General features: G+C 38.3%; 1 protein-coding gene across 2 annotated transcripts in view; it reads right to left on the bottom strand.

Annotated features, from left to right (window-relative positions):
• LOC126237092 (fatty-acid amide hydrolase 2) overlaps positions 1 to 7,487 on the bottom strand; it is a 180,461-nt gene extending 172,974 nt beyond the window's left edge. Inside the window, exon 1 of one of the 2 annotated variants that reach the window (XM_049946895.1) lies at positions 7,353 to 7,487. In XM_049946895.1, coding sequence (XP_049802852.1) covers positions 7,353 to 7,415 — 63 coding nt within the window. In that variant the 5' untranslated portion in view covers positions 7,416 to 7,487. Of the gene's footprint in view, positions 1 to 6,786; positions 7,041 to 7,352 lie in introns of those variants that run through there. The other variant, XM_049946896.1, reaches the window with a different exon arrangement.
• Between the last annotated feature and the right edge of the window lie 5,411 nt (positions 7,488 to 12,898).

Genomic DNA, 12,898 nt, shown 5'->3' with positions numbered 1-12,898 from the left:
AGGGGTGCCCGATGGCTCATCATAGGTCACTAGCCCATTGATGGTGATGAGGAGGAGAGTGATACTCAAGACAGAGCCCTACAGATGCCATTCTCTTGGACCTGTGGGGAGCTGAGTAAACTGCCAACTCTAACCTGCAACAAGCAGTGGGATAAAAACTTACAAATAAAAAATCAGCAGAGGGCCACAAAAGCCCCAGTCATGGGAGGATGAGTAAAATGTAATGGTGCCAAGCAGTGTCATACACCTTCTGCAGGTCAAAAAAGATTCCCGTTTCTAATGTAAGCAGATGGTTGGTTGTGGATTGTCCTTCCCAGGAACCTCACTGATAGGGGGAAAAGGCCCCAAGATTCGAGAATCCAGCACAACCTTTGGGCAACCATACTTTCAAGTAGCTTACAGAGTATGTTGGTTGGGTTAATCAGCCAGTAAATGTCCAGAGATATTGGGTTCTTGCCTGGCTTAAGGACTGGAATAACTATGCTATCTTGCCTTTGCAAGGGGAAGATGTCTTGGAGCCAAAGACAGTTGAAGACCCTGATGAGATGTTGCCTTTGGGGAACATTCAAGTGTTGGATCATCTGATTATGAACTGAATCAAGGCCTGGAGCTGTCTTATGGGATGAGGCAAGAGCCTGAAGTAGTCCCAGTCAATGAAGGATTCATTATAATAGGACTCAGCTTGGCGGGGAGTAAAGACTAAGAGGATATCTTCAACTTCATGTTTCTGCAGTAGAAAGGTAGCGGGAAATGAAGAGGATGCTGATGCTGTCGCAAGTTGTTCTGCAAGAATTGATGAGTCCATACAAAGAGCACTCTTTAGGACAGGCTCTGGAACAGCTGTTTATCATTGGAGGCCCATAATACTACGGAGCTTAGCCCACACAAGATAAAGAGGCATACATCCCCAGGGAGGAGACACAGTGCTCTTACCATTGCTTCTTACACTGTGTTTGATTAGATAGTGAGTCTTAGCAAGAAGTAGCTTAAAAGTGATCAGGTTGGTCTGCAAGGTATGTCACAGCTACTGTCGATTTTGGTCCATCACAGAACTAGTCAATGATGGGGTGGGAGTGGGGGCCGGGATGGAACCTGTAGAAAGAGGAATAGCAATTCCAGATGTGTGGATGATTGTATCCGAGGCGCCTTGCACAACCTCATTAATAAAATCTGACAGAGAGGCAGTGAATATAACAGCATAGTCATACAAAGGCCAGTTGGCTCTGTGAAGTGTGCAGTGTGGTAGCTGATCTGTCCAGCAGTGGCAAGTAAATGACAGTATCACCAGAAAGTGGTCACTGTCACTAAGGTCATCATTACTGACCAACGTAGCGAAGCCACAAGATTAGGGGGAGACATAATTCAATTTATAGCTGAAATAGCCGTGGGCAGCACTGAAGTAGATAGGAGAACCATCACTGAGGAGGCATTGGTCTGTGAGAAGCTAGAAGGTTAGAAGGCTCCTACCACATGAAGTGGTGTGCACGCTGAAGTCTGCAAGCAGGAGAAAAGGGGGAGGGTGGGGAGGTGGTGGTGGTGGTGGTGGTGGTGGTGGTGGTGGTGGTTGAGGGGGGGTTGTTTGATTAGTGTGGTCACTTCAACAGAAGTAAAAGGTCTGTCTGGAGCCACATAAACATTGCAAATTGTGACTCTGAAGTCATTTGCACCTGTATCATTACTGCTTCAAACAAGTTCAAAAGGGGGATGCCATCTGTACGTACCAATGTAAATGTAAAGACCCCTCCAGATGCCCTCTCAGGACCAGCACTGTTCCGACATAATGCACAATAGCTATGGAGCGTTGGAGAAGTGAAGTGCATTTCTGGAGAGCAATGCAAACTGTGGAAGAAGAGGAAATAAGGCGCTGCAGTTCCAACAGTTGACAGAAGTACTCATTACAGTTCCACTGAATGATAACGTGACTGATGGCCAGGTTAGTCATTAAGGAGCTAGGAGGACTGGCCATGCCACAGGATCACTGCCTGTCACCAGAGGGGCTGGAACCACATCCACAAACACTGGCTCAGATTCCAACTGTGTGGGGTGTGTGAAGCCTCCAGGGACATCAGAGGAGCCTTGTCCCGAATCTTCTTCTTCTTTTCTTCCTTTGTAACCTTTGTTGGGCAAGATGTGTTCAAGGGGCTATCCACGTAGAGGGAGGGACATGTGAAGAGCAGACAGCCCAGGGAACCAGCGGCCGTGGCTCCTTCAGCCACTCTTTGGCGTCATTAGTAGGCACCAAAGAACAACACATTCCAGCAAGGTACAGGAAGTGGTTCCCAGAGAAGGTACCACAGTAGAGGGAGTAGTGGGAGATCTGGTTCGGGGAAGTCTGGGGGGGGGGGGGGAGGGGGGGTATGGTCATAATATTAGCATTACTGATTATCATATCTTCTGGGTTTAGGCTTCATATCGATCTAAATTATTTGTTTCAGATGCGAGAAACTGGGTCATATTAGGGAACAATACAAAGTTAAATTGTCACAAAGCATAAAAGTATAAATTCTGCAAAACTAGTGAAAAATGTGCAAGAAATAGATGGCAGTTAAAATAATTTTTCTTTCTCAGTTGCTACTGGAAATTTTCCACATGGCAAGGTCGATTGGTTTCTAGACACATGGGGAGGGAAGGGGGGAGCAACAGAACATTTAATTAATGAATCTGTTCCTTTGGAGAATGTGAGGGAACTAGAAAATCCAAAAAGAATAAGGGTTGCCAAACAGATACATTTTTCTTTACCAGAAATGCTGGAGAAGTTGATGCTGAAAGCATTTTTTGAGGAAAGAAATAAATAAAAGATGTGCATGTAGTATAAGGTTTATTAAGTAACATATTGTCAGTGTTTAATCTAGAAATGACTGGATACTGCATTACTTCTGAAAATTCTGTACGTTCAAACTAAAAGGGTAAAACAGTTATCACTGTAGCTCACACAGAAAAGATTCAGGCATGTATATCCTCTCGTTCAAAGGTACTAAGAGTTCTATCACACACAAAAGATCCAGGTGTGTATACCCTTTCATTCATATGTATTAAGAGTTCTATATATAGTGTCTATGTTTCAAACAGTGATGTAGACTTGTGGCATAAACATTTAGGATATTTGAACCTTGAAAATATGAAGAAGCTTCATTATCTAGCCAAGGTATTGGACAAAATAAACTTTTCTGAACTTGTAAATAAATATTTGACATACACAGAGGGTAAACCAACATGATTATGTCATACACAGTCTCATGCTTGAGCTGAACTGAAATGAGCCAAGCAACTACTTTAACTGAAACGAAGAGATGTACTTGGTCCTATAAATGCCTGTGTCTTTTGATGGAAAGAAATATACAGTGACTTTCACTGATGATCATACTCACTTTATAGCAGCTTATACTCTTCAGTCGAAGACTGAAGTGTTCGTTTATTTCACAGTATACTATGGAATCGCTACTGCTCATTTTAACATGAAAATCAGAAGATCGGAAGTGCCAATGGCCGTGAGTACATTTCTTTGATGAAATGGGAGTACAGTTCAAGTTTATAACAAGGTACACACCTCAGCAAAATTGATTGATAAAACTACTAAATCAGACATCATTGAAAAGGTTCATTGTATGATTCTTGAATGCAAATTTAGGATGAAGTTTTGGTCATAAGTGGTATTGGCAGCTATTTTTATCGTTAATTGTAGTCATACTTCAGTTTTAGATACAGAAATCTCAGCAATGCTATGGTCTGGAAGAAAGCCAAATTTGAAGAAAATACATATATTCGGATGTGTTGCATACTTGCACATTCCAAAGGCACTACTGACAACTAAGTTTTACTGCAGATCACTAAAATGGTTCACGACTGGATATTGGCCCAATGGTTACAGATTATGATGCCCCAAACAACACAAGATTGTGTTTGGAAGAGTTGTAATTTTTTGAGAAGATGAGTTTCTAATCGAAAGTGAAAGTAGCGGTGATAGGATCTTGAAGGCAACTGTTCAAATGGACAATATAATGCAGAACATAACAGAAGATCAAGGGCATCATCAGAATGAAATTAACTCAGAGGAAACTGAACAAAGTGTTGAAGATAAATCAAAGTCTGTGCCTTCAGAAAAAAAACTATGGAAGCAGAGCCTCTATGGAAAAATAATACAATAACAAGAAAACCTAGATACTTGGAGGATTAGCCTTGAATGACAAAGCTGCGAATAGTTGGCATGACAAAGAAGAAAGGACAAAAGCAATATAGGGAGAATTGAATTCTCTGTCATCTAACGGAACTTAGACTTATTCATCACTTACAACAAATAAAACAATCATTGACAATAAGTGCATATTCAAAGTAAAGTGAGATGCATCTGGAAATACTGAAAGGCATAAGGCACATTTAGTTATTGAAGACGGTGTTTAAGTAAAATGATATGATTATGAGGAGACACGTGCTCCTGTCGCTGAACTCTCAACACTGAGGACTTTTCTTAGTGTGGTGAATGGGCATGATTTGAAACAAACTGATGTACAGAATGTATTCTTGCATGGAGAACTGACTGAAAAAAAAAATTGTATGAAAGTTCCTCAAGGTATAAAGATTAAGGTATGCAACCTCAGTAAAGCTTTATGTGGTCTGAAGCAGGCACCAAGGACTTGGAACTCTACATCTGATAAATTTATGAAGGAAATCATGTTTCAATAAACTGAAGTCCGTGGATGTCTCCATGCTGAATACACTGATGATTATAACACTTTTTTTGCTACTGTTCATGGATTATATTCTAATTGTTTTGAATTGTAAAAGCAAAATCACACATGTTAAGAAGAAGTCAAAATTAGACTTCAATTGTGAAAACTTTGAGAACTAAAACTATTCCTTGGAATAAATATACAAAATGTTTCTTAGGCAATACATTTATCTCGAAAACGTATTGAAAAGATTCAACAAGGAAGACTGTAAACCCTTTAAAACGTCAATGGAAGTCAAACTCAGTGAGGGTGTTTGTGGCGAAATGGTTGAAACTAGACCACACAGAGAATTAATAGGTTGCTTAATGTATGAAATGACAACTACAAGACCAGACACAAGTGCTTCAGTTAAATATTTTAGTACACATCAAAATAAACCAACAGAATTCTACTGGAAAGGTTTGAAATGAATTCTTCGGTATATTAAAGGAGCACTTTATGTTGGTCTGTGTTAAAAAAAGAGGAAATTCAAATGCTCTTCTCCGTTATGCTGATTCTGACTGGGGAAATGAAGATCTACAAGAGGATATGTGGTCCAGGTTTTCGGAAATGCTGTTTGTTGAACTGCAAACACACGGACATGTTTCCAGAATGAAATTTTCACTCTGCAGCGGAGTGTGCGCTGGTATGAAACTTCCTGGCAGATTAAAACTGTGAGCCGGACCGAGGCTCGAACTCGGGACCTTTGCCTTTCGCGGGCAAGTGCTCTACCATCTGAGCTACTCAAGCACGACATGCGCCCCATCCTCACAGCTTCACTTCTGCCGGTACCTCGTCCCCTACCGTCCAAACTTTACATAAGCTCCCCTTCGTTTTTAGGACTAAAGGCTGGTCTTACTTTTTTCCAAATATATAACGTTTTCCATCAACGAGCCTTAAATATGGAAGACGTACAAGTTTCTTGCACTGTTATTCAACATGTTCACACTGTATGACATTCTTAGGATGGCAGGAGAGGTTTGCTGATGAATTCTGATGTTTTTCTGAATAGTTTACTCAACTTGACCTATGCCTATCTCAGATACCCTGTTACAGCAGGAGTCTTATGTCAGTACAGTGAACTCCTCAACTGTATAGGCCTACATCCGAATTGAGACATGGTGACTGAAAGCATGTAGATATATTTTCATATACATGTTGGCTTCCCACATTCAGGATTATCAACAACATTGTCAGTACAGGGGGGGTGTTCAAGCTGGACAAGAAGTCATCTATTCGTAAATGAAAACTGCAGAAGACTTTTACTTGGACACAGCTCTCATAAAACCAATAACTCACTATTACTATATCTTTGACAGGCTAGTTGTCCCACAGATGGAAACTGTATACTTCCTAGATAATCATTATATGGTACAATATGGCACTAAAATTCAGATGCGCAATGAAAGTAATTAATTATCCCTTTGATTTAATGAGTAAATGGACAATGTGGAAGCAATCTACTGGTAAACTTCTAACATTGGGAAAATTCTAGTAGACTGCTATCCCTGCAACCATCATCAAATATTGCAAAAGTGCAGCAAGACATCAAGCTCCAATAGTAAAACATAAATACGAACATCAAATAATACTCTACTTTGGCAACAGATAAAAGCCCAAATCAAACCTTGTTGATAATAATCTGTGCTAACCAGATAATGTGTTTAACAGAAAAGTGTTCTTTTGGTACATATGAATGCTTATGTACAAGCACAGTAGCAATGCGGGTATCACCGATTGTAATGCTGTCGATGTATATCCGAGGTGAGAAATAAAATGAGCCAACTAACGTGTGATTAATTACGCGACACGCGCTATAAGACTTGTGCGCTCTATTTTATTCTGGGGAAATGTTATGACGAATTCACACTGCCAAAAATATATTTCTGTTCGTGGAAAGTGGCTGTTTTCTCCCCCTCTATGATACGCTCTCCGTAGGTTTCGCAGATATCCTAGTAGCATGAATGATCAAGGCAATATATTGTGTTGTTATTCAACATTTCTGATCAAACCTGAACTCCTAGACAGTTAAATGTCAGACATAAAAAACGGTTTGTTATACATAAAAAAATTATGATACCTCTGTCCGTTGTCTGCGGGGCATGTTCAAGGAGATAGCTTGTCTTCGAATGATTTCCTCTCACATCTATTTCCTACCTACCTACAGACAATACAGTTTTTACGTTTGTTTCCATTCACAAAATTTCCATTAGTACAACAAACAACTACTTATGCATCCCAACCATAAATTACATAAATCACACATTCGTGACCACTTTCTACTCCCAATAACCCGCACGTCACTCTCAGAATATTGTTGCCGGCAGCGCTCTTACAAATTCGTACATACTACATGACAACATTGTAATCTTTGGCTGTATTTTGACGTTTTGTATCGTACTTTGTATCAATACAGGAAAGATCAGATTAGTTTGGTAAGACAAAGACGGAAAACTGGACAAATGTCTTTCGCGCAGCGACGTAGAATTCGTAATAAAACAGTAACAGTAATTAACTGTCAAAACTGTTAATATAATTGTTTTGAAGTATATTACGCTTCACAGTATACAGTCACAGCAGCCTGTTAAACTCAGAAAATAAAATGGGTAAGACAACATATATACAGATGGTTGCATAATGCCTTGCACAGCATTGCAGTTTCATTTTGCCAGTCACTATGAGCATATCAAACGGTATTTTGTGGAACATATATTACGGTTTCCTCTTGTTTCCTTCAGATACTGTACTCTCCGTAAGTGCTCTCAATATTCTACTTCATCATAATCTTTGCTGGAGGGTGCAGGATGTGGTCTTAACCCTTTAAATATAACACTTATTAGAAGATACACAAATATAACCTTGGGGTCTCGTGGACCCCAATGTATTTCTTCTTATATTTGCCACATTTTTTTGAAATTTTTGAAAATATTTTGTTTACATATTTCTCACGTACATTTAAACGTGCTGAAACAATTTTTGGTTTGAAAACTTGTCTTATCGAATTAGTAACAATTTTCAAAGATGTTAGATTCTTATTTACTAAAACTTATTAATTTCCAAAAAATAAAATTTGAAATTTTAGAAACTGGATTGAATCTACTTATATTTTCAGAAAGTGCACAAAAAGTAGAATAATTTAGTGTTTTTGGTGCAGTGAAAGTATTTAAAGGTTTTCTTATAATACCACAGTATAAAGATACTTTTTACTACAAAAATTACCCAAATCCTCTTACATCATAGTTATAGGCTCTTATAAAATAGGCATAAATTGAAAACTAATTAAATCTGTTGCCAGGACTTTTATTTACACACTATAAACTACATTTATTCCACACAACGTTAAATAAATTTTAGATCATTGAATTCTAACAAAATAAATTAACCATTAAGTGAAAAATGTAAGAGAACTTAATTATTTTCCTTGAAGTGGTTGTGAAAAATGTAAGAGAACTTAATTATTTTCCTTGAAGTGGTTTATGTCCTTTTTCTACTCTGTAAAATCTCTGGAAACCATTGCACGATGTTCATCACACATAGCAGATCAGCATGATGAACAGAGGAATTTTGTTTTCCAATCTCTTGCCCGAGGGCAGAAGGAGCAGCGTTGTCTCTAAGTGGCTCGACGTCATTTGCAACATGACGTTCTGCTGGAATCTACAGTATTTCTCGAATAGCAAGTTTGATTCCTCTCTGAATCGTTGGAATTTCCAGTCGTTCATAGAGCCATGGTTTTATCAAGTACTTTGCCAGTATCTCCAAATACTTCTTTCGGCTGAGTTTAGGATTTTTTGCATTCAAAAGGATCAAAACCATAGAGTTGACGCCACATTGATCCAACATCCCGAAAAAGAATCTTACTGGCCAACGTTTCGTTCTCCAGCTGACACTGTAACCATGGCACAATTTGTCAAAAGTATCAATCCCTCCTTTTGTTCAGTTATAGATTAGAACTATTTCTGGTTTCTTGGTCTCTGCACCTACATTTGCACTGTGATGCATTGTCAAGAGCAAAATAACATTTTCCTTCTCTTTTGGGCTATAGAAAACAGGTCTTGTTATGGTCGAAAGCGGATAACGATTCTCCTGCAGGTTTAGATTACAAAAATTTTGCAGGTATCTCAGTTTTGTTAGCCCTCATTGTTCCAACCATCGTCAGTTTCTGGTCGACAAGCATTTTGTTGAACAACGGGACGGACATGAACCAGTTGTCTGTCGTAATATTACCATTTGTCCCATATAGTGGCTCAGACAGCTTTCTCACATAATATGTGGGTACAGATTCACTGTTCAGGGTTTTTCTTTTCCAATGTAAGGAATTGCGTTTAACATGTAAATGGCCTTACAATCGTTCAGCATAACTATTTTCAAACCATACCTGCCTGGTTTTGATTTCATGTATACCCTAAATCCACATCTACCACGAAAGCCTATAAATTGTTCATCAATGGTGCAGTGCTGAAATGGTGTGTAATAAGCACGACAGTGTTCCACAAAAGTGTCCCACAAATATCGTATCGCAGCCAAACGATCGTCTCTTTTTCTCTCTTGTCTAGTGGCTCTGTCATCAAAGCGCAAGAAAGTAGTTATAAAGCGAAATTGAGGTAAGGACATAGTAGCTCTGTAAATAGAAAACCCTAACTCAGTTAACCAAAGTTCATCTAAATTCCTTTTTGAATCTTTGTGCACACCAGCCAAGTACAAAAGCCCTATGTACGCAATCATTTCGTTTTTACGTGTGTTCCGCTGATACAACTGCCTTACAATGTTACATACTTGTCGGTCTATTTCTTCATTAGTTCGCATGGTTATCTCTTCTAGCATCGCACCATCAATTAGAAGCTTCCAAGCATTTTCAGGTGTTCCTACCTCTTCAGTAGCTCCCTTAGGACCAGATAAATGCGTTACCAGGTTTCTTTCTGCAACTCTTCCAAGGCGTACTGGCTCTTAGGTGGACCAAGTATATGGCGTCTTTTTGTTCCTCCCCTGAATCAGATGTCTATGTCGTTGGTGTTCCTCATTTTCACTGCTATCATCTTCTTCACCATCTTCTTGACTATCTTCATTTTCTATTTCATGAGGCTCACCACTATTCAGCGCATCATTAGGATTACTGGCAACCAGTTCATCATCTAAATCCTCATCTTCAAGAACGACATCTGGATCAGAATCACTGTCATCACCAAATAGGCTTTCTGAATATTCTTCCTCACTTGTTTCTAACAAAGCTAGAATTAAGTGTGGCCTATCACCTAGATTTTCTGCCATTTTGATAGTACAAAATGATGAAAAACGTACAACTTAAAAAACGCAGACGTTAACATAACACTGGGGTCCAGCAGACCCCACAGCAGGTTGTTTGCTCTGCAGGCAGCCAGGAGCAGACTGACAGCTGGCAGGCAATAGTGCAAAATCATCACATGGATGCCAATAGAATTTACATAGGAGTAAAATATCCCTATCTTCTGTTTTCAAATAGAAATAACTTAAAAAGGAAAGGGTGGGGTCCGCTGGACCCCACGGTTATATTTAAAGGTTAAAACATCTGTTTAGTCATCAGGGAATAGCTTCCATGGGTGTAAGAAGAACTATAGAAGATAAAAACAGTAGCGAAAGATATAGGTTAGAATATACCCAACAAATAATCGTAAACATTTGGTATAAAGATGTTACTCCATGGTGAAGAGATGGTCACAGGGAAAGAACTTATGGTCTCACAAAACCAACCAGAATATTGATGACCAAAAAAGAGTTGGAGTTTCCAATCAGGGCAACGATTAGTAGCAGAAACGTCTTCTGAATTGTTCTGATGGATGAGCTTTGTACACACAGACCATACGTTTCCAAAAAAATCCATACACATACTCCCACCATTCGAGACGCTCGTTTACAGCACACTGGATGGCTGAGCCCACACACATCAAGTTTCTGAACGTTGATTCCTAAAACTGAGTACATTGCGTGATATTTTCGTTGCTAGATGTTTCGTTTTTGGGTAGCCCCAAATGCAAAGTGTTTGACATACCAGTAACACCTGGATCAATTTGAGTACTGGACATTATAATTGTCTATGCCGAATTCTTGCTTATTTCCTACCATCCAAAGCCTGAAAGCATCACTCTCACGCCTTTAAAACGGGGATTTATACAGTATCAATATGTTGAACTCATCATTGGAGATTTGCCCATAACCACACGTTTACTACCACTACACTTGGATTTATGACACAAAGAATAACATCATCTAGATAGACAAGGTATGCCAGGGTAACAGTCCAGGGAATGGTTATAGCGGAACTCTAAATTCTGGAAGAAGAGTTCTTGTATGTCGTACCCAAATATATCGTGTGCCACTGCTGCTGCTGTTGTAGTGATGTAGTGTCGCACTTATGCATGATACAGTAGTAGATTTTGTGCTATTGTGCTGTTATGTCTTCCTAACCGATATTTTATCATTATGTTTTGTTTTCGTGGCAAATTGCAAACATTCCTTGATGAACTGGATATTTTTCTATTGAATGTTTAGAGATCTGAAAGCAAAAGTTGATTAGATTTTACAATAACAGAACATAGCTGATGCCCACACTGAAGTAAATAAGAACCAACATTGGTGAAGCAATGGTCATTGAATAATGTTTTAGGTAAAAGTCAGCTCTAATGAAGTAGAAAAATATAGTTGTTACTGATGTTATTATTTACATAAGGAAAAAAACATGATGGATCACATAAACAGACTCTATTTATCTTCTTACAAATATTGATTGATATGCTATTATGTAAACAAGTTCACTAGCAAATAAATGTCGCTGTTTTCACATGTTGTTTCACTTCGCTGCCCTTTACCACACAAACCTGACCAAGAACATACGTTATGAAGATTACTTTAGCTGTTAAAAAACTTAATCGTTGTTAGTTCCTCAATGCAATACTATCCTCAGACTTTCTGTTTCACAGATGGTAACTCATAACCTCAGTTTCAACCTTCAGCACTGGGCTAAGCTAATTATGGACAGTGAAGAAACTGTGTAGCAGTTTCAACAACTTGTTACTGAAATAATACACATTATAGTTCAGACAAATTTAATGATGCATACAATCTTATGCAGATACAGCAGTCCAAACAAAAACAAATATATATGCAGATTACATGCATTAATACTGTATCATGGATCATGAATATGACATTTCGCAATGGTGTGGAATGTGTCACTTTAACATAAGTTTTATTTACTCAAAATGATATATATATATATATATTTACAGTTACTACTTCATATCTAAAAATTCATCTGCCGAGTAGATGGAGTTGTCATTCAGAAATTCTCTTAATTTATTTTCAAATATTGGTTGGCTATCTGTCAGACTTATATCCTATTTGGAAAATGTCCAATGATTTTTTGGCAGCATAATTTACTCCTTTCTGTGCCAAAGTCAGATTTAATCCCGAATAGTGAAGATCATACTTCCTTCTAGTATTATAGCCATGCACTTCACTGTTATTTTTGAATTGGGATGGGTTATTAATAACAAATTTCATAACTGAATATATGTATTGCGAAGGTACTATGAATATTTGGAGTTCCTTAACTAAATGTCTGCAAGGAATTCTTGTGTGGGCACTAGCTATTATTCTGACTACACATTTTTATGTAATGTATCCTTTTTCTCTTAATGATGAATTATCCCAAAACATGATGCCATATGAAAGCAGTGAATGAAAATAGGCACAGTAGGCTAATTTACTGATATGTTTATCACGAAAATTTGCAGTAAACCTAATAGCATAAGAGCTGAAACTAACCGTTTCAGCACATCATTAATTTATTTCTTCCAGTTCAATTTCTCAAGAGTGTACACACCCAGATATTTTGAATATTCTGCCTTAGCGACAGACTTCTGTTCAAAGTCTGTATTTATCGATGGTATTTTGCCATTTACTGTACAGAATTGTACATCTTGTTTTCCATCAAAATTGAGTGAGAGTCCTTTTGTAGAAAACCACCAAATAATTTTCTGTAAGACTTTATTTACAATTTCCTTAGTTGATTCTTGTTTGTTGTGTGTGATTACTATAGTTGTATCATCAGCAAAAAGAACTAACTCTGCATCATCATGAATACAGAGTGGCAAATCATAAATGTATATTAAAAACAAGGGACCCATGACTGAATCATGTAGGACACCATTCTTGATACC

This window comes from Schistocerca nitens, chromosome 2, assembly GCF_023898315.1.
Source record: "Schistocerca nitens isolate TAMUIC-IGC-003100 chromosome 2, iqSchNite1.1, whole genome shotgun sequence".
NCBI classification, from domain to species: Eukaryota; Metazoa; Arthropoda; class Insecta; order Orthoptera; family Acrididae; genus Schistocerca; species Schistocerca nitens.
Note: the sequence above shows the minus strand (reverse complement) of the source record. Positions and strands in the feature narration are given on the sequence as shown.